Raw genomic sequence first — 20,439 nt, 5'->3', positions numbered from 1 at the left:
GTTAATCGTCTAACTGAGAATAGAGTAGAGCATGTCTCTACTTTTTACGCTGAAAAATTTTTACGCCAAAATTCCTCCAATAAAGAGACGTATTTTCTGTGACATCAAAGTAGACACGTGGTTTTTATTCTAACAATGGCGGCTATGAGGGTTAACCCTAAAATTGTGACAGTCTCGAAAGAACGAAAAATAAATGAAATAGAGGAGTTTATCGAATCCGTTCGACCACATCAGTGTCATGTATAAAGACACTGTATTTAAACAACGTTTATGGATGGCTATAGGTGCAAAATTTCAAATAACAGGTAAGTCTAGTAGAATCGATATATAGGCTTAGTATTTAGATCACACGTTCTTTATTTTAATTCGGAATACGTCTATTAATTTAAATTTTCTATATTATAGCAGAGGAAATGGAGAAAAATGGAAGATACGAAAGGATAGATAGCCTATATGAGAAGAAATAATTAATAAAATTAGCACTGTTGGTGGCAGTGGTCTTTCTATTCGGCCAGAATTTTTACGTATGTGTGTTCTGGCATAAAAGCGTAAAACAGAAACTGAACTGAAAACTGATTTCTGATTCAGTTTTCTGCCACACGATTTTACGCATGTGTGTTCCTGGCCTTACTTCCTTTTCAGTCATATAGCCAAGCAAGCCAATAATGTAATCTATTCGGATCAGGTAAATAACGCAATAAAAAGCATAAGCAATCTGCCAAGACAAACTTATTCTGTCAGAAATATCGCTAGTTAGGTGTTCAACACATAAAGGAAACCCGTAAAAACTCGTGCCCCGTAAATCAAGTGCGAAACACGACTAGCTCTATATGTTTGGCAGCGCCTTTCCACCTACTTTCAACTGATTGTTAATAAAAAATAAACCAATTTGTTACTGTATTATAATTCAGAACAGAATTTTTTCTATTAATATTTACTATCAAATTTTTTGTGTTTGAATTTAAAACAATTTATCATAAATTTCAAATTTAAATCTTTCTAGTGTGTAGATAATAATTAATATTATATATTATGTCTACAATTTGCATGCAATAAATTTGCAATTTATATTTGGCTACTAGAGAACCTGAAGAAATATGGTAATTTCTTCAGGTATGTATGCAAATAATCAATATTCTTTACGAATTTTTCTGTACTATTTGATGTTGTTTTGCTTAAATTTAACAACTACAAATATTTAATTAAAAATAAAAATGAAATTTTTACTCAATAATAATATTTATGTAAGAAAATACTAATACATATTTATTATGCAAATTACCTGAACAAAGACTTGAATGTTTTTTCTCTCAGACATAACTGCTTTGGATACAATTTTTGAAGTGAAGGTTGCTTGGCGATTCTGTTGCTTTATAATAATCTGAACGTTTACAAAAAGTAAGTATGAATTTTGTGAATAATATTTTAACAATTTATTTTACTAAATTATTTAAAATTATCGAAAATGAAAAGTACACAATAATTTTAATTAATTAAATATAATAATTAATTTTAACGCTGATAATCAACTAAATAACTAATTATATCGTAAAGTAATTAGTTAATCTTTAGTAATCTAGCATTCACAGAAGAACTAATTCGCCTGATAACTAGAATAAAAATTATTTTTATAGATATGCTTAAAAATATGCATGTTGGTAGCCAACATGGCCACGCTTCCGCATGTCCGTGGTCCAGACAAACTCCTCCCGGAGGAATCCCTCCGAGTGCCAAAGTCACTAGTTATTGATTCACAGTAGTTCTTGAACAAAATAAATAAAAGAAAAAAAAACGTTTAATAAAAATGTAGCTAATCTAACGGATACAAAAAAAACCTAACTGAAGCGCAGCCATTTTGGCTACGTAAGGTAAATTTAAAGAAATAAGCGATAAAGAATTTTTTATTAAATAATTTTCATACTTTCAAACCCTTTTAATTAATTAATTGATAAACATTTAAAAATTACGTTTTGTTCTGTTTATAACAATTTGCTTTAAATATTTACATTGTTGTACTTAATGATATCAAAATAACTTTATTTTAATTTGTTGGCTATGAAAATAAGTCCATTCATAAAAGAAAAATGAGTCAAATATAATTTGATATTACTAATATTAGTTCTACACTTTCAAAACTTTCCAGTAGTATTAATTACTGTATTTAATCTAGTGCTGAGAAAGCTAATGAAATTCAAATAGATTCGTATGCATGTGCATTGTAAAAGCAGATAATTTCATTATTCAGCGGAAAAAACCACATGTTCGCAATGTCAGGTATCGATTTGAATAGTAAATATTATAATAGGATTTGATATTCGTAACGTATAAACTGTGCAAACTGGAAAATTAATTTATATACTTTATTTAAAGTTATAACATTTGGAATAATTACTAAATAGCATAGTATCACTAACAATTCTCTGTATTTTAATAACTTCTAGCAATAAAAGTTGCCGATTGGCCACTTGCAGTTTTCTACTTGCTTGTAAAGTGTCTACAAACGTGATCAATTTTTCAAATCTTATATGAATGTACGTATTTAGCATGGTTCCTTTCTGTTGTATACTAGGACTTCCATCAAACGTAATCAATTTATTCATACCACGTTTAACGTAAATCCCTATTATGTAAATATCTCTATCAATTATTTTGCAGTTACGCTGTAATCATAGTGTTTTTGCACACAACCATATTGTTATATTTATAAAAAAAATGATTAATACATTTTTTTCAATACAGGTATAGCAACAGCAGGAACATGTCTTATAAATGCGAAATTTGCCTTGAAGTGTTTGATTACGAAGAAAGTCTCGCTATGCATCATAAGGTTTTTCACTATGCACCGATATTTTATGAATGTAATATCTGCCAAATGACATTTAGTAACCTGATCTTTCTCCAACGTCACGTGCTAATTCATAAAAAAGTGAAAAAACATAAATGTTCTAATTGCAAAAGAAAGTTCTTAAATTATTACCATTTTATAATTCACACCATGGAACATAGAAGTGAGAAACAGCATGCTTGTGGTGAATGCAAAAGACGTTTTAGGCTAAATTACGCATCAGACTATCAGAAATTACATGAAATAGTGCGCTTAAGATACATAGACTAAAAGCTTTCCATTTAAGTTTAATTTCAAAAGACGCACGATAGTGCATACATGAGATAAAACTTGTGTATGTGTTATATTCAATAACGCCTTTACACAAAAATTCAGTTTAAACCGGCGTACGCTAATACATCCAGGAAGAAAGTCATAGATCTCAAGTGAAACTTAATGTAGACGTTATACGAAATTTATTTTCAATAGAACAACACGGAATGAACGTTCGATATGTATTGTATGATTGTTCAAATTATGCTGCAAGACAAGTTTTCAGTTAGCAAAACATAAATTTTCACGAATCATAAGAAACAATAATTGATTATGAGATTTGTGTGAAGAGTAATTTCCGCAGAAAATTATAAGTTCAAAATCTAACGTTCAATGAAAAAACATTTTAAAATACAATTCGACTTTGTCAACATTTCTGATAAAATGTAAAATATTACTAATAAAAATCGTGAATACAATATAATCAATTTTCCAATTTTATGCTCTTAAAATCAAAATTTACTCTTGTGTTCAAATTTATTTTTATTTCTTATTGAAATTCCTTTGTAATTTAAGATATTTCATATTCGAAATGTATTACTGAGATTTTCTGTGTAATGTTTCCGCGTCTTTTATAATAAAAGTATTGAAATTTTTTTTGTCTCTTTCTTTAAATGTACTCAAATCAGTTGAACGTTCGAAAACTAAGTCTTATAAATCACTAGCTGCAAGGACCCGCTTCGCTGGGTTTTTATTTGTAGGCAAAAAGTAACGATAGTGAAGATTAAGATAATTACATTATAGCCAATCTTACTCGTTTTCACAGAATGCAATAATTAGGTCCTCCGTTTCCTGACTAATTAGAGACTTGGTCCGAATTCTACTTCTGAACGTCTCCTGTTCACGTCCAGTCAAACGAACTATTTTCAACGTTTCTGGAACTTTTACAATCGTTTATTTTTGTACAATAATATAAGCAGCATTTACTGTGTTGTAAGATGTTTCTATTTTGTAAACATATCTTGCATTACAATGGTGCATGCGAGGAAAATAGGAGCACTTTCTATTTTGCTACAGATTTCTGTACAGTTCTTGCTGTACGTCTGTCACACTTTCAGATTGTCTAGGTTGGCATTTCATCTGAAACCCTAATGTCTAATACATGATAAAAATGAACCAGAAAGAGTACATTTAAATTATCATTCGAAAAGGACCAGAATGAACATTATATTTTCATTATTCATTCGTACTTATGCTTCAGTTTATTTGTATACTTTATAAATAAGAGAACATAAAATTTGAACATAAACATGGATACATAATATTTATAAATTTCATATGCAACAAAAAATACAATTTATTTTATAAAATGTATTTTACAATTAATTAAACAAATAACATTATTCCTGTAAATCACAATTTTATACAGTGCTTTTTCTAGAGTTAAACAATTTAACTTCAATCAGAAGTTTTGAACGTTTATTATGAAGTACTGTATATAAAAACTTTTTTATTACAAGATTATGCTGATATATTTTACATTGTGTAAAGGAAACAAAAAATGTCAAATTGTTAATATGAAGTTATGATAAATGCACTCGTTATTATTTTCAGTCGTGGAAGATTAATTAATAGAATATATTTTTATATTCTGCATTCTTCAGAATTCATCTGCATTCAAGGGGCACCTGTCAATAAGCGGTAAAATTTAGCTATGGAAAAACGAGATTTATTTTACCGTTGACCTACAGTATTTTCCTTAAGGGTAATTAAACAATTAAACAGCTGATCTTATCGTTTGAAATAATTTATTTTTTGTTTTTTGAAGTTCATATACAGTACATGTGCGATAAATTGTTTCTGTATCAGCCCAGCTTATTTCCGCGGTATTTTAAGAAAAACAATATTGAAGTAATTTTCGCGGGCAAAATAAAATATTCAAAAAACAATAAACGCAATAACACAAAACCAGTTTTTACAGGCAACCTTCCTTATTCGATGGCCCACCAGTTGCCAAGCGGTCTTCGTTCTCTGAACACTGTGAGTTCGGTTGTGGGATCGCCCCTCGCTCGGACAGGCTGACCACATAGAGTTTTTCGGGTTTCCTCTTTATAAAGGGGCCAGTTTCCCTTAAAAAGACCTCCCGGAATGCATCGCCCGTAAGCAGATCGCCCAAGTGTTGCGTTGCCACAAACAAGCAATCGTTATTCGATTCTGCGATTGTCATTGATGTAATGAAATCTTATTGTCAGAAAAAATAATAAAATCGTTTTATTATTAAGTACAATAATATATTATTAATTAAAACAATATTTAAAAAATTCTGTATTTTTAAAGTTAAAATAAGATTAAACTAACGAAAATTAAATCCGAAGTGGTGGAGACATATTACATGTTTCTATATCGATGACAACTGAAGAGCGAACAAAGAAAACCAAGTTGAATTAATTAATTGGGTCGGAAAAAAGGAAATGTACATTATAATCGAGAAAATGCGAATAATGTATTAATTCTTAAAACACTGGTATTTAATCTGTCTTATAAAATCACCACGACTTCTGCTCTATTGTTGAAAAATTCTCTTATTTTTGATCACCTAGAGTTTAGCCATATCTGTGCGGAAAATACGTGTGGAAATACGATATTAAAGCATTACCTGTTTTAGACGACCACCTGTCTATAAGCCCACTTTTTGAAGGAACTATGGATGGTCGCCATAGACAATTTTTACCGTAATTAAATCGGGTGTTTGTTTCACTGCAATTGTCAAACTGAAACTGTTAGCAGCACACAAAATTTCTACACATATTATCTTTTCTCGAACATTATTTTCAAGAATACATAATTACAATGATATTTAGCAACTCTTATCATTTGATATGAGTTTACAAATATCGTTACTTTCTAGACAATAAATTCTATGGTGAGAAAGTACATGATTATTACCTTAAATTATCGTTAATCGCTTATAACGGATTTATATTGTTTTTTTGTTATAAACTAATAACAGAAAATTATACTCAATCAATTCGTTAAGTAATAATGTCTTTTAGATGTACGAACATAAAAAAATAATACAGATATTTCCTACAAAATGTCGTCTCACAGCACGTTCTTTTTAATTGTTATTTATTTTTGTTATCATTTAGTTATTTATAATTGGAAAAACTAAAAATAAGATAAGCGTGTAAGAGGTATATATCGTGGAAATGTTTCCAATGAAAGTGGTTAAAATAGTAATAAATACAGAGAAATTGCAGAAAATTATTTATCGTCTAATAGTCTTTGAAGAGAAGCTATTATTTCAAAAAAAATATAGTATAAGACATGATATTTTTATTAAAACTTTATAATATTAGAATAATTTATAGCACCCATGGAATAAAGATAGGTAAATGAATTCTCTGAAATTGAAAGATAAACTCGTGAGAAGGATTTTAAATAAATTGATGATTATATTCATAGTTTACGTCCAAAAACTTACATTTATAAAGAATAAAGTTAAAACAAAGAAATTTCTTTGTTTGTTTTTTGTTATATTTGTCGATCGTCAACGCGATCCGAAAGGAAGTACAAGTCGACCTCCTTATAACACTGTTGATAATTCCGTATTATATGAATTCCATGTTGTACGAGTCACTTAAATTTTAGAAATACGTGTACCAGGCTATGAACGGCTCACGTATTTATAAAATCTAAGTGACTTGTACAACATGGAATTCATATAATACGGAATTATCAACAGTGTTATAGGGGGGTCTACTATAATATACCCATTTCAACAGCCTAGGAGTCTTTCTATGAGTATATTACTCCCGGGAAATCCTTTAAGGGAAAATGACACTTAATTAGTAAATAACTTGAAATTCTCATGCGGCCAGCACGTTTTTTTAACAACGAACCCAATATTGATTATCAGTGTTCAGTAGTTTTATCAACTTGGCACTAATGGACTGGTAACAAATGACACTTGAATGCAAACGTAATGAAAAGTTGTTGCAGAACAATGGTTAAATCGAAGCAACTTTACTCAGTTGTAGGATCTTGTTTTCCTTACTCACATGCAGCAATACGTTCGGGTGTGGAAGGCATACAAGGTAAATATATAATAATGCTACAGATTTCTTTACAGATGCAACTCTCATTCCAGATCGCTCAAACTTATAGAGTGCAGAATCTAGTGTCTCACATTCTTCAAATAGTAGACAGCAACATAGATGTCTCGAAAAATTTAGAATATATACAAACATACACAAACACAGTCTCTGTTTTCATTAATTAACATCGAGAGTTAGGCAAGGTTCATTACGACCAATTATTCATTTACGTATTTAAGCTTTAGATTATTTTAAATAAGTGATAAATAAAAAAAAATTTATATAAACATAAATATAAAAATATAATATTAATAACGTTCTTACACTCCAAATTATGTTATTTTTCTAATAGAATGTATTTAATAATTTTTTATGCAAATAACATTGCAATAACATTGTACTTCGAGTTTTTGAGTGATGTTCTTTGAAATTCTTTGTACCGGAGTAAAATCAATTCAACTCGAATCAGAAGTTTTCAGCATTTATTACGAGTAAGTATATACGAGCTTCTTGATTTAAATATCAAATATATTAAGTATAATCTTCGAAAGCTGAAAACGTATCGAAAAAATTCCAAATTAATAATATGAATTTATATTAAATACTTGCATTATTCTTCTGAATCATAGAAATTAATGACTAAAATACTAATTGAATATTTTACCTTTTTCTTGTTTTTAATAAATGAATACCTTATGTATAAGTGTCGATTAGGTGTTTATGTTTCTAGCCGCAATAAATTAAAATGTTTTTGTTATTTCTGTAAGAAATTTTATCATCAAATTCAGTATTTCTATTGACTACTCGAAATTGTCTTAAACAATTAAAAACATTTAATAATATATAAATTTCTGAAACTAAGGTAGTTGGTCAATTGCCTCATCTATTGTACTTTACTACGACAAATATTAAAAATAACTAGTTTTTAATATGATTTCAGTATTATAAGCGAGCATTCTGTATTATAGCCAGAAAATTAAACATAATATGAAATAAACAGTATTATAACAGTAAAATGGCATGTAACAAATGTATTCTTATGTTATAGTACTAAATATGTTTCCAATAAAAAACTACTATTAAGCATACCTAGCTACTATAAATAAAGTTATTATAAATTATTATATTACTACTTGAAATTTCATGTTTCCTATGATTAAAACACTAAAGAACTTTTATAGTAAGATATATAAATTATTTATATTAAACATTTTTTGTTTAATTTATATTAATAATCGCTAATATATATTGTTTCAAATACATTAGTGTCTTAGTATTGAAAAAATGTGAAAACCATTATTGATATTAATTATGTGTACGTGTAAACAAAAAACTGTTATAAAGTAACCCTGACTTACTTTTTATGTGCTGTGTTCTTCTTGGTTCCATCTTTTTCGGTGGAAGTATGAAAATACACATACTATAAAAATTGTTGGCTAATTATTAATACACATTCCACTTGACAGCCTTATGTCTTTTACCTTCTACTTGTACGTGCTTAGTTGCACCTGCTAAGTTATGGCACTGTTTTAATTGTACGTAAGACATCCTACTGTTTAATTTTTAGTTAAAACTTATGTCAAGTGTATAATAAAAACATTTTGTTTTTTTTTACTTTTAGATTTTCAAGTGCCCAAAAATGTCAAGGGTATGCGAAGAATGCGGAAAATCTTTTGCCAGACCATACAATTTGAAACGTCATTTACTAATTCACACAGGAACGAAACCCTTTAAATGCGATATCTGTGAACAAACGTTCTCAATGAAAGAGAACTTGAATCGTCATATGAGAAGTCATGCCAGTACTTCCGGTGCAATATTCGAATGTACAATATGCGGTAGAAAATTTACCCGAAAAGAAAATTTGGAAAATCATCTTCGGATACATACTGGTGAGAAACCATTTCCTTGTGATTTATGCGACAAGAGCTTCAGAACTAAGTCGTTGATGCGTGCTCATTCGAAAACTCATTCTTCAAGCCCTTACACTTGTCCTACATGTAATGCAACTTTCAAAACGAAAAAAAATTATGAACAACATTGTCTGAAGCATTCCAGTTTAAATCAGTTTATATGTGAAATCTGTAACCAATGTTTTGGAAATAAACAGGAATTAGATGATCACAATCTCGCTCATAAAGACGAAAATCCATTTCTTTGTGAAGTCTGTAAAAAGAAATTTCCTAACGTTTCTAGCTTTCACAATCACTCCAAAACTCACAGCCGTGTACGTTGCGGTGTATGTAGTGCAGCATTTCTTTCAAAGGAAGCTAAGAACGAACATATTCTGAAGATTCATGGAAAGGACTACCTCGATTCAGAATCTGATTAAAGCATTGTTATCATCTATGAATAATTATAATTCAAATTAAATTCATTTTCACATCCAGAAATTAATGATTTTTTTAATATTCTATTGTTATCATTAATTTTATATTTATCTTTATTGTTCTTTCTTCTTGTTGTATCTACTGAATATTGATGTGGTTCATAAATAAAGTATATTAAAAGGTTTAGTTAAATGTTATATAGCAGATTCGACACTGTGGGATTCATGTGAATAAGCAAAGCATGTTCGAAAACAAATACGTTTATTGAAAGAGTTCGATTTCGGAATTTCTTGTGCTTTAAAGCTCATCATTTGACGGGTAAATAAATATTATCTGGAATGGTAGTTAATCGTTGGTTCGCGCCTCGCAGTCGGGCCACTAACTTTGGAGTTTTCGGGTTTTTTTTCATTCGTAATACCTTAATAAAGGTTAAATACCCTTCGGAAATTTTTCAGGAAGAAGGATCTGCGAATTTGGAGGAATGACACGTGACGCCTTGCGGTATACTAAGAAAGTAAACCACACAAGTGCTCCAAATTATCCAACGCCGTGTTGTTTGATTTATTAAATAAATCATTATCATTCAATTACTTATTGTATTTCTATGCAATGCTGTAGTTCTGTACTGAAACCGGGCGAAGAAATAAGTGTTTGTTTAAACTATATATCCATGGTTTTCCTACTATATATTATCCCACCAGTGGTCAAGCGGTCTTCGTAACCCGAACACTGGGAGTTAGTTCGTGGATTTGCGCCTCGCTCGAACGGGGTGACCACGTGGAGTTTTCCGAGTTTCTCCCGGAAAACTTCACATAAAAATCCGTTCAATCGTTTTTGATTAAACTTTGCCATTATTCATTTATTGCAGTGCAGAATCCAAAACTGGGAGTTCCTGACATCGTTCTCGAGAAATAATAATATTTCACCAGCGCGTGAGATAAAGCGAAATCGCACGAATCGTGCGACGTTGCCGTGCGATGTTTCACATTCGCTAGTCCGTCTTGTATGGGCTTATAGAATCGAGTGTGTTCTCGTAAATTAATAAATTATAAAATGGTAACAAAAAACTTAATTTAATGATAAGGATGGGTTTTATAAAGAATTGTAAATGCTAATAATGATTAAAATCGTTATTAAGTCCTACTCTTTATCTTACCAACCCGTCGACCTTAATTAAACTACTAAATGAACTTTTCTAATACACAAATCTATTCTGAAAAATTTCAGAAAATTTCGAAACCACAACATTTATTAAGCTTTAAGGGTAAGAAGACCGTGCCTTACACAAAAATTAGCATCCATAGATACAGAAAAAACTCTGTTTTTGCAATTGTCGACGTTTCAACGTTTCCTAACGTCTTTTGTGCGGAAAGTGCAAAGTTCTCTTGTCCGCGTCTGCTAGGTACTGTACAAGAATCGCCTCTTACGTGCTTAACAGGTGCAGATATCGTTTCATTTCTATTGCGATACGACAAAGTCGCGCGATGTTTAAGTTATATTTAATTAACAGCGGAAACACATGAATTTAGAATATAACCTGTCAAGTAGGTACAAAAGAGAAGCATTTCAAAAAGTATTAGGAGAACGTTTTTTTTATATGAATGACTTATAAAACATGAAATTTTTTCGTTAATTCTGAAATACGTTAAATCGAGGTTTTACTGTAATGATCTACAGAAAATTGTCATAAAAGTTTTTGTATGAATTAGCTTTATCGAAAGTACTTTGGCCGAGTCCTGAGGCAAGCAAGCGAAGCTAACTTAACCATGAAACATTGAAAAATTGTGTTGTTCGGCGAATTCACAGAAAAAAAAAATGTTGCTTTCTATGCCAAAGATTTTCCTCTTTTCCAAGTTTCACTTTGATAAATAGATTAAAAATATGTAAAATTTAAAATTTTAAACTTGTATAAGACATAATTGATGTATTTCAAAGACATTTTCGAAGAATATTTTATTATGTAAAGGAGAATTTTAGTTTAATATAACATTCACAGACCGATACTGTGTCAAATAAATAGATTTAATATAAATAGTTTACGGGAATGTATTTACGTTCTTTGTCCACTAATTCTCGAATAGTTCGCTTCTGTGTAACGTGTTAAAAACATGGAGTTTTCTGGGTTTCATTCATATGTATACTCCTCCAGTTGTCTGCGAGGAACCTCACGTATGCAGATCGTCCATGTGTTGCTTATGTTTATGCTACCAATCCAATTTACGTAATCAATGTATAAATTAATCAACCCAATTATTTCTCTTTATAAATCCTGTAATATAGCATTAGTAAATTGTGAGAAGACCACCACTTCCCCCTCCAAAAAATATCTAGATATATATATATATATACAGTAGAGCGTCGTTTATCCGAAGGTCGGTTATCCGAAATGTCGGTTATCCGAAGGAATTCCAGTCGACAAATTTAAATTTTCGCCAGTGCTGTGGCGCTGTAATCTTTGGCTATGTCTTCGGCTACTCAAATATTTTACGTTTTTGATACTAAATTAACTTCTGAAGTATAATTTTTTATTGTTTTTATATTTTTCAATATATTTATTTTGTTTGTACAAAATAAAAAAATAATTTTTAACGATACAATAGTCTTCGTTAGGCTTAACATCGACGAAAATTCAACGCGAAGCGACACGCAACGAAGAAAAATTTCAACACGGGATAAATTAATATATTTTTTCGTACATAATTGGTTATCCGAAAAATGAGTTATCCGATCAACCCCAGTCCCCAATTTATTCGGATAAACGGCGCTCTACTGTGAGTCGCATGAATTCGAATATCCGTTGTTAGGCACACCCTTGTTGTATAGATAAAAATAGGAAAATTTCCAAAATCAGCTTTTATAATTCTGTTTTAAACTTTTGTTTATGTTAATAAATGTCCTTAAATTGGTTATATCTGACTCTGCATTCTTCCTCCTGAAAGGCTAATTCCTGGACTTCAGAGTGGCTCTTACCCTCGCTCTTTAGTCATCCATTTCATCAAAAACGGCAGTATGTCCGATAAAACACACCTGGTGGCAGGACTTTACCCAAAAAGGTACGTAATAAACCTTTACAGCCCTCGAACCCCACAATTGTCTTTCAATTTACGTTTCATTTCCATTTATGTCATACAATGAAATATTCAAGATCTTAATAGGAATCGTGCACATAAAAAATACAAAAAAGTCATTTTATACGTTTAAATTATAACAATAATTTAAACGTATAAAATGATTTTTTTTGAAAAACGTATAAAATAGCGTAATCTAAAATTTAGTTATGAGTTTAAAAATTCATATTACAATAAATTTTTACTGTTATACGTGTGTGATTTATACAGTAACACTTATAATACACTTTTCCATCCAGTAGTTAGCTTGAAAATTCTATGTATATTTAAATTCCATATGTTAGGAACATATTTTCTTACATAGTTTCATTAAGCTTTGGATCATTTCTGTATTTTAATTATGTTGAACAACTTAAGGTAAGACATGAAAAAAATGGAAAACTGGCCTGATCAAGAAAAATGATACAAAAAAACATAAAATTTACATCATAACATAAAAAGTGAGATCTCCACATAAGAAAAAAATATACAATTGATATGGAAGAGATAAATGAATACGCAGAAGATAAAATAATCTCTCTTTATTGTTCAATATGACATCTCTGCTTTGCAGTTACTATGAACAATAGAGCAGAATAAGGTTACGAAACATATTAAGCAAAGGAAATAAACTTGAATAATGTATTTAATAGAGATTAATAAATTTATATATATATATTTTTAGTCATTATGTCATAGGTTAAATTTCTACTTCTTCCAGTGTATATGCTAATGACCACTCTTATGAGGAAAAAAATGAATATACCATTTACAAAAAGCCGGATAGAAACATTATCGCTACTGTCGATAAAACAACAGGAAATCACCTTAGATTTTTTTGCAAAGTACAAAAGGGCGAACCAGTGGCCAAGCAGGTCCGTTTCCTGAACACTGGGAGTTGGGTCGTTCACAGGAAACGGAGTGGTCTTGCCAGGACGGGCTGGCCACGTGGAGTTTTTTCGGGTTTTCGCCACGTCTGTAACGCCTGAATAGGGGCTAGATACCCTTAAAAAACTTCCGGGAAGACATTTCCCTAGGTAGATCGCCCAACATTTGCGTTGCCGTAACTTAACTGAAAATAAACAATCAAAGTGCATAAGCACAAAATTAGCAACAGTATAATGAGCAATTACGAGTGTGGAACACATACTTCAATTGGTGCACTTATTCATAAATTCGGATAAATGACACAATAAATATACTTTTCTGTCATTTAGTAAAAAGAGAAGTAAGAAATTTTCGAATTTTAACTCAAGTATTTCATAGTTACTTCTATTTGCACTTCCTTAATATTAATTCTAAAAATATAGCCTAGCCCATATATTTTAAAATGTATTTCAGCTTACTAGTTAACTCTGTATATTTTGGAGACAATACCTTCATATGTTTCTAAACATTCAATTGTTTTTTAAATGCGATATTGAGTTACTATAGCAATAATCAGTAACAGCAGCTTATTTACGCATTGCATTCGATATGTAAAATTTTATGCTGATAAATTACTAATCAAATTAATTAAAGATGTTTAAAAAATAATTATATCAATAATATTTTATTTAGAAATAATAGATGTTAATTAATACCTATGCATAACGAAAGACATGAGGCAGCTGTGGTTAAGCTGAGACACAGCTCATCACATGTTCTGTCTGGTTAATTAAAAAGGGGTTACAAATAATGTCTTTGTGATTCGCTAGACATAACGTAACAACGGTCTGTATAAAGTCATCCTAAAATGCCAACCCAGGGCTTTGAAAATTCGGGATGTAATCAGGGAGTAAGCCGAAAATATATTTATGTCCGCACATCTCAAATATGTTGTCATGTTTCTAACTATAGTAGACATGGTCTATCAAAAAAAAGTTGTGTTAGTTGACAAAAAAGTTGTGTTAGTGCCCATAGAATACAGAGTCTTAAATAAATAAGTATGTGCTTATTGTTTATGATTTAAAATTTAGTGATTGACTCCTAGCAATTATGCATAACAGAATTCTAACATTTTAATCTTTTTTTCAGACATAATGCATCAAATTTTCATCCTGATTTATTTACTAATACATAAGTACCATATTTCATTATGAACTGGCTTTCTTCTTTTCAATTTGATGTAAGATGTAGACGGATAGTAATGACTTTATTAACAGGTATGATTTACTTACAACAATATTTATATATTATATTTAGTTTTAATATAAAAAAATATTTTTTTTAGTATAGAACATATCTTTATTCTTTAAACTGTACGTACTGATTTCAGAACAAATACCCTCTTATTCCAAGAAATTTATCTTATGCAAATAGCTCTTATCTTAACTCGTTCTTATAATATTTTACATTATAAAATTTAAAAGTTACACGCTCAGAGTCGTCGATAATTATTATCCATTACTATTGAGAGTTTTTATTCTAATTTAAGCCTACATAATTATACACACGAACACAAGACAAACGTTTGTAACAACAGTATTTAGAGTATTTAGATAAGAATAGAAAGTCAATGTGCTTATCTATCTTAGAATATATAAACGCCATATTAACCCATATCTGTGTTCAGATCTTTCACTTAATTACACACATCAATCTTAGTTTTATTACATTTTGTTTCGTTAATAAACAAATTTTAAGCAATATTTGCAGTTTTCTCTCGCATCACAAACTTGTGTTTTACACGAAGACAAGCAAAAGAATATCTCATAGGATATGCAACGTGCGATGACATGCAACGTCTGTATGATCCACTAAAAAATTCTTAGAAACAAGGAGTAAAGAAGTAAGGATACAATAAAAAACATATAACTACATACGTATGTAGATGTAGAGCTGTATAAAAATGTGTATGTGAAAGCAAGTTACAGTATTAGATTAATTAGAATTAATTGAAAATGTGAACAACCGTGCAATGCAAGGAAGCATTATAATTGCAGAATAAGTCACATCCAATCAAATAGAAATTAATTTCTCAAAGAAAACATCGTATAATTGATAAAACATTCACAGCAAATTTACAATATTATCATTGAAGCGAAGATAAAAAAAAACTAGGTCAATTTTTGTTAATTAGATAATGTAATTAATTCATTAAATTGCAGAAAAATGTGTTAAAATATCTTGAATTATGTAAATTCTCATTCTGAGAATTTAAAATCAAAACTTCTTAATATATTTTTTTAAATGTCTAGCAGATTATAAATGTAAGATGAAAGGTCGTTTTACTAGTACAAAATCCTGTTAGAATGTGATTAATATAGAAAGGTGGAGAGCATTATCTACATCATCATCACTCTGTAAATAATCAAAGTTTACCTGAGTAAAAAGATAAGCTTTGCGTATTATTACTTAAAATTTATGCAAAAAACTAGCGTATATTATTTGATTCGTTCAGTAAAACTAAACAATAATAAACACCTAGTTCTGTCGCCAGAAAATTGACAAATTGAAAGTGTTAAAAATACACGTTCATATTCAAGCTTAAGGTAAGATAACTTTATTAATGAATTAATCCACTGATAGACTCTCGTGATGTCCTTGTAAGTATCAAACTGTAAACAAATACTCTATTGTTTAAAATGCATACCTAATACTGTTTGCTAGGTTAACAAAATGAACACACCTCTAACTCCTTACCCACTTGAGACAAGTTGATGGATGATTATTATTATTATAACTTTTTCTATTTAAAAATTTTTCATTTTGTACTTAAAAAAAAGATAGAGTTATATTTGTAAAAATCTTGATGCAACATTTTTTGATCTTGAACCAAAGAATTGATCTGAAAACTAATGTAATATAAAATATTTTACTGTAGTTTTTTTATATATATAAATTTTTTATCCTCTAGTTTAACTATTGAATTGTAAAAGTTAACTTAGCAAATTTTGTCGGATTTTTTGCGTGTTTTTTAACATTTTAAGATGCTAACGTAATTCGTAATCATTTAAATCTATGTATGATGAATAATTGTGTCTCTCATAACAATCACGAAGCCCACAATGGAGAAAAATTTGACATATGGGGCAAAACACGTCATGAAGAAACCATTAATAAAATTCTATAAGTACTACACGAATTCGAAGCGTGGAGGAAGACTGACTTCATTTCACTCTTCGACCAAAGCATCAGAGATAAAATGAATAAATAAAATATTTCTTGGTCATACCCCTTATTAATATAAAAAAATAATTCGAATAGCGCTGTTTTAAGTATTGAGTGGCAAAATATTTAAGTTTTCTTGTATTAAGTTTCGTGTGCACTTCAAAATAACACGGAAATAGCTATTTTTGCACATTTCGTAACATTGGTAAAATTAAATACAAACTCATATTTATATAAACTTTTACGTGAAAATTTAAAAATTCTGAATTTTTGTTCACGTTAATTATTTAATAATTAATATAATTTATATATAATTAGTTATACAAGAATAACAAATGTGACCGTTGAACCTTTTTCTAGCCTCGTCCCGGATCTTAGTTTCGGTTTTGATTTCGTTTTCATTATAAATTCGGCTTGTTTTTCGTCTTCAACAAATGTAATTTTGCTCAAAACGTAAGAGATGGGTCCGAAGAAGAAGGGAAAAAGTGGAAAAGGAAAAGGCAAGTAACCATTAAGAATTAAATTAGTATTTAATATACTTTATATTTAAAATCTGTATATTAAAATTTTCGACTCTTCCTTTTTATGAATCATGCCAAATGTAGAAAACAATGTTGCAAAAAACGCTCGAGCCTGTTCATAAGTTGTGAGTTGACGAAGTTCAGCGTGACAGATGGTAACAGGTCTCAAATTTGCTCATTACGAGTGGACTAAGTTTAATGTACACATTTATAATTATTTATAAATGTCGGCATTATTTAAAAATAACGCATTACACAGTCATCACTGAGTCACTCCTTAACAAACGTTACAAACAAGTAATTCGAGGTATTGACACCTCACCACACAGCTGCCCCATTGTAAAGCCTTCCAACTCAACCCTTCGAACTTTCATGAAAAAGTGTGTTGAAAGGTGAGTTTAACTCCTATTCTGGAGTTTCGTGCGAAAATATTTGCAACATATTGCATATTGCTTGGCACCATAGAGACTAGAGAGATAATTTCATCTAATCCATACTTATCATCTATATTACAATTATAATTAGATTAGATAAATTACAAACTTGTTATCTGGGAAGGATAAATGCAAAAGAGAAATATGAAAATACAGTTTGTAGAATGAGCGTAGACGAAACTAGGCACTTTTATATATTTATTAATCTGAATCATATAATTACATTGTTTTATTTGTTTTACCTATTATAATTCTAATAGTAAATAAATAGAATACAAGATAATACGACAATGTGTTATTACACTGTTCAACGTTATAATATTACTGTAATACACTGTATATTAAAATGTATCACTATTATGTAGATTGTACACTACTATGTTATATTATTGTACCAGTACATAACCTATTTTTATAATTTGTACCGGTACATAATTCATTGGAGTAGAGAGTGTGAGTTTTGGATGTTACTTAAATTTAGACTTTAATTTAAATTTTCGTTTAATCTCACGTATGTAAAGCGAAACAATCGATAAGCAAGTGCAGTTCATAGTTATCTACCCAAAAGTTATGCAAATGATGTTCTAGACATCTTCTACACTGACAAGTAAAAGAATAAATTTAGGGAATGAATAACGCTTTACATTCGGGCTATGAATAGCAAAATAATTACATTGACAGGAATTATTTATATCTTAATATTTGCACATAATCGTTTATTTGTAAACAATTGTTACTTTAAATAATTAATCTGTATATAGGATACGTATAATTAAATTTACGTCTGTCTGCTGTTTCTTTGATTATTACTTAAAAGCAGCTAATAAAATTTATATTTTAGCATATAGGTTAATTTCCAATTAATGCGGATGTCTGTCTATAAGGATATAACGTAATAATTTTTAAATCCTTCTAATGTTGTACATTGTATTTAGTATAAATTCTTATGTAAAGTATGCTTTTGGTTTGATTTATTATAAGTACACTAGTAGCCTGGGACGCGCCCTAGTGGGCGTTATTTACACATCTCCATGAGGCACAGTTCCTTTGACTTGTTTGTTCTATCAATATTCTGTACATCTCTGTTAAAGTCCCAATTGTAAGATTTACCCTTTGAATGAAGAGGTGGCAACCCCACCCCAAACTGTAGCCCCTCTGCGAACAATAAAGTCAAAGAAACCATACCCCTACTCGCGACCCTTCTCGAGATATAAGCCCCTAAAANTTTTATAGTAAGATATATAAATTATTTATATTAAACATTTTTTGTTTAATTTATATTAATAATCGCTAATATATATTGTTTCAAATACATTAGTGTCTTAGTATTGAAAAAATGTGAAAACCATTATTGATATTAATTATGTGTACGTGTAAACAAAAAACTGTTATAAAGTAACCCTGACTTACTTTTTATGTGCTGTGTTCTTCTTGGTTCCATCTTTTTCGGTGGAAGTATGAAAATACACATACTATAAAAATTGTTGGCTAATTATTAATACACATTCCACTTGACAGCCTTATGTCTTTTACCTTCTACTTGTACGTGCTTAGTTGCACCTGCTAAGTTATGGCACTGTTTTAATTGTACGTAAGACATCCTACTGTTTAATTTTTAGTTAAAACTTATGTCAAATGTATAATAAAAACATTTTGTTTTTTTTTACTTTTAGATTTTCAAGTGCCCAAAAATGTCAAGGGTATGCGAAGAATGCGGAAAATCTTTTGCCAGACCATACAATTTGAAACGTCATTTACTAATTCACACAGGAACGAAACCCTTTAAATGCGATATCTGTGAACAAACGTTCTCAATGAAAGAGAACTTGAATCGTCATATGAGAAGTCATGCCAGTACTTCCGGTGCAATATTCGAATGTACAATATGCGGTAGAAAATTTACCCGAAAAGAAAATTTGGAAAATCATCTTCGGATACATACTGGTGAGAAACCATTTCCTTGTGATTTATGCGACAAGAGCTTCAGAACTAAGTCGTTGATGCGTGCTCATTCGAAAACTCATTCTTCAAGCCCTTACACTTGTCCTACATGTAATGCAACTTTCAAAACGAAAAAAAATTATGAACAACATTGTCTGAAGCATTCCAGTTTAAATCAGTTTATATGTGAAATCTGTAACCAATGTTTTGGAAATAAACAGGAATTAGATGATCACAATCTCGCTCATAAAGACGAAAATCCATTTCTTTGTGAAGTCTGTAAAAAGAAATTTCCTAACGTTTCTAGCTTTCACAATCACTCCAAAACTCACAGCCGTGTACGTTGCGGTGTATGTAGTGCAGCATTTCTTTCAAAGGAAGCTAAGAACGAACATATTCTGAAGATTCATGGAAAGGACTACCTCGATTCAGAATCTGATTAAAGCATTGTTATCATCTATGAATAATTATAATTCAAATTAAATTCATTTTCACATCCAGAAATTAATGATTTTTTTAATATTCTATTGTTATCATTAATTTTATATTTATCTTTATTGTTCTTTCTTCTTGTTGTATCTACTGAATATTGATGTGGTTCATAAATAAAGTATATTAAAAGGTTTAGTTAAATGTTATATAGCAGATTCGACACTGTGGGATTCATGTAAATAAGCAAAGCATGTTCGAAAACAAATACGTTTATTGAAAGAGTTCGATTTCGGAATTTCTTGTGCTTTAAAGCTCATCATTTGACGGGTAAATAAATATTATCTGGAATGGTAGTTAATCGTTGGTTCGCGCCTCGCAGTCGGGCCAC

General features: G+C 30.0%; 1 protein-coding gene across 1 annotated transcript in view; it reads left to right on the top strand.

Moving 5' to 3' along the window:
• Positions 1-20,234, top strand: part of LOC111635656 (zinc finger protein 271-like) — a 51,242-nt gene extending 31,008 nt beyond the window's left edge. The window contains 2 exon segments of the mRNA XM_023380680.1: positions 8,816-9,523; positions 19,352-20,234. Coding sequence (XP_023236448.1) covers positions 8,816-9,523; positions 19,352-20,062 — 1,419 coding nt within the window. The 3' untranslated portion in view covers positions 20,063-20,234.
• Positions 20,235-20,439: the final 205 nt, after the last annotated feature.

The sequence above is a fragment of the Centruroides sculpturatus genome, unplaced genomic scaffold (assembly GCF_000671375.1).
Source record: "Centruroides sculpturatus isolate CEXI.00-Female unplaced genomic scaffold, Cexi_2.0 scaffold797, whole genome shotgun sequence".
In the NCBI taxonomy this organism is placed as follows: Eukaryota; Metazoa; Arthropoda; class Arachnida; order Scorpiones; family Buthidae; genus Centruroides; species Centruroides sculpturatus.
Note: the sequence above shows the minus strand (reverse complement) of the source record. Positions and strands in the feature narration are given on the sequence as shown.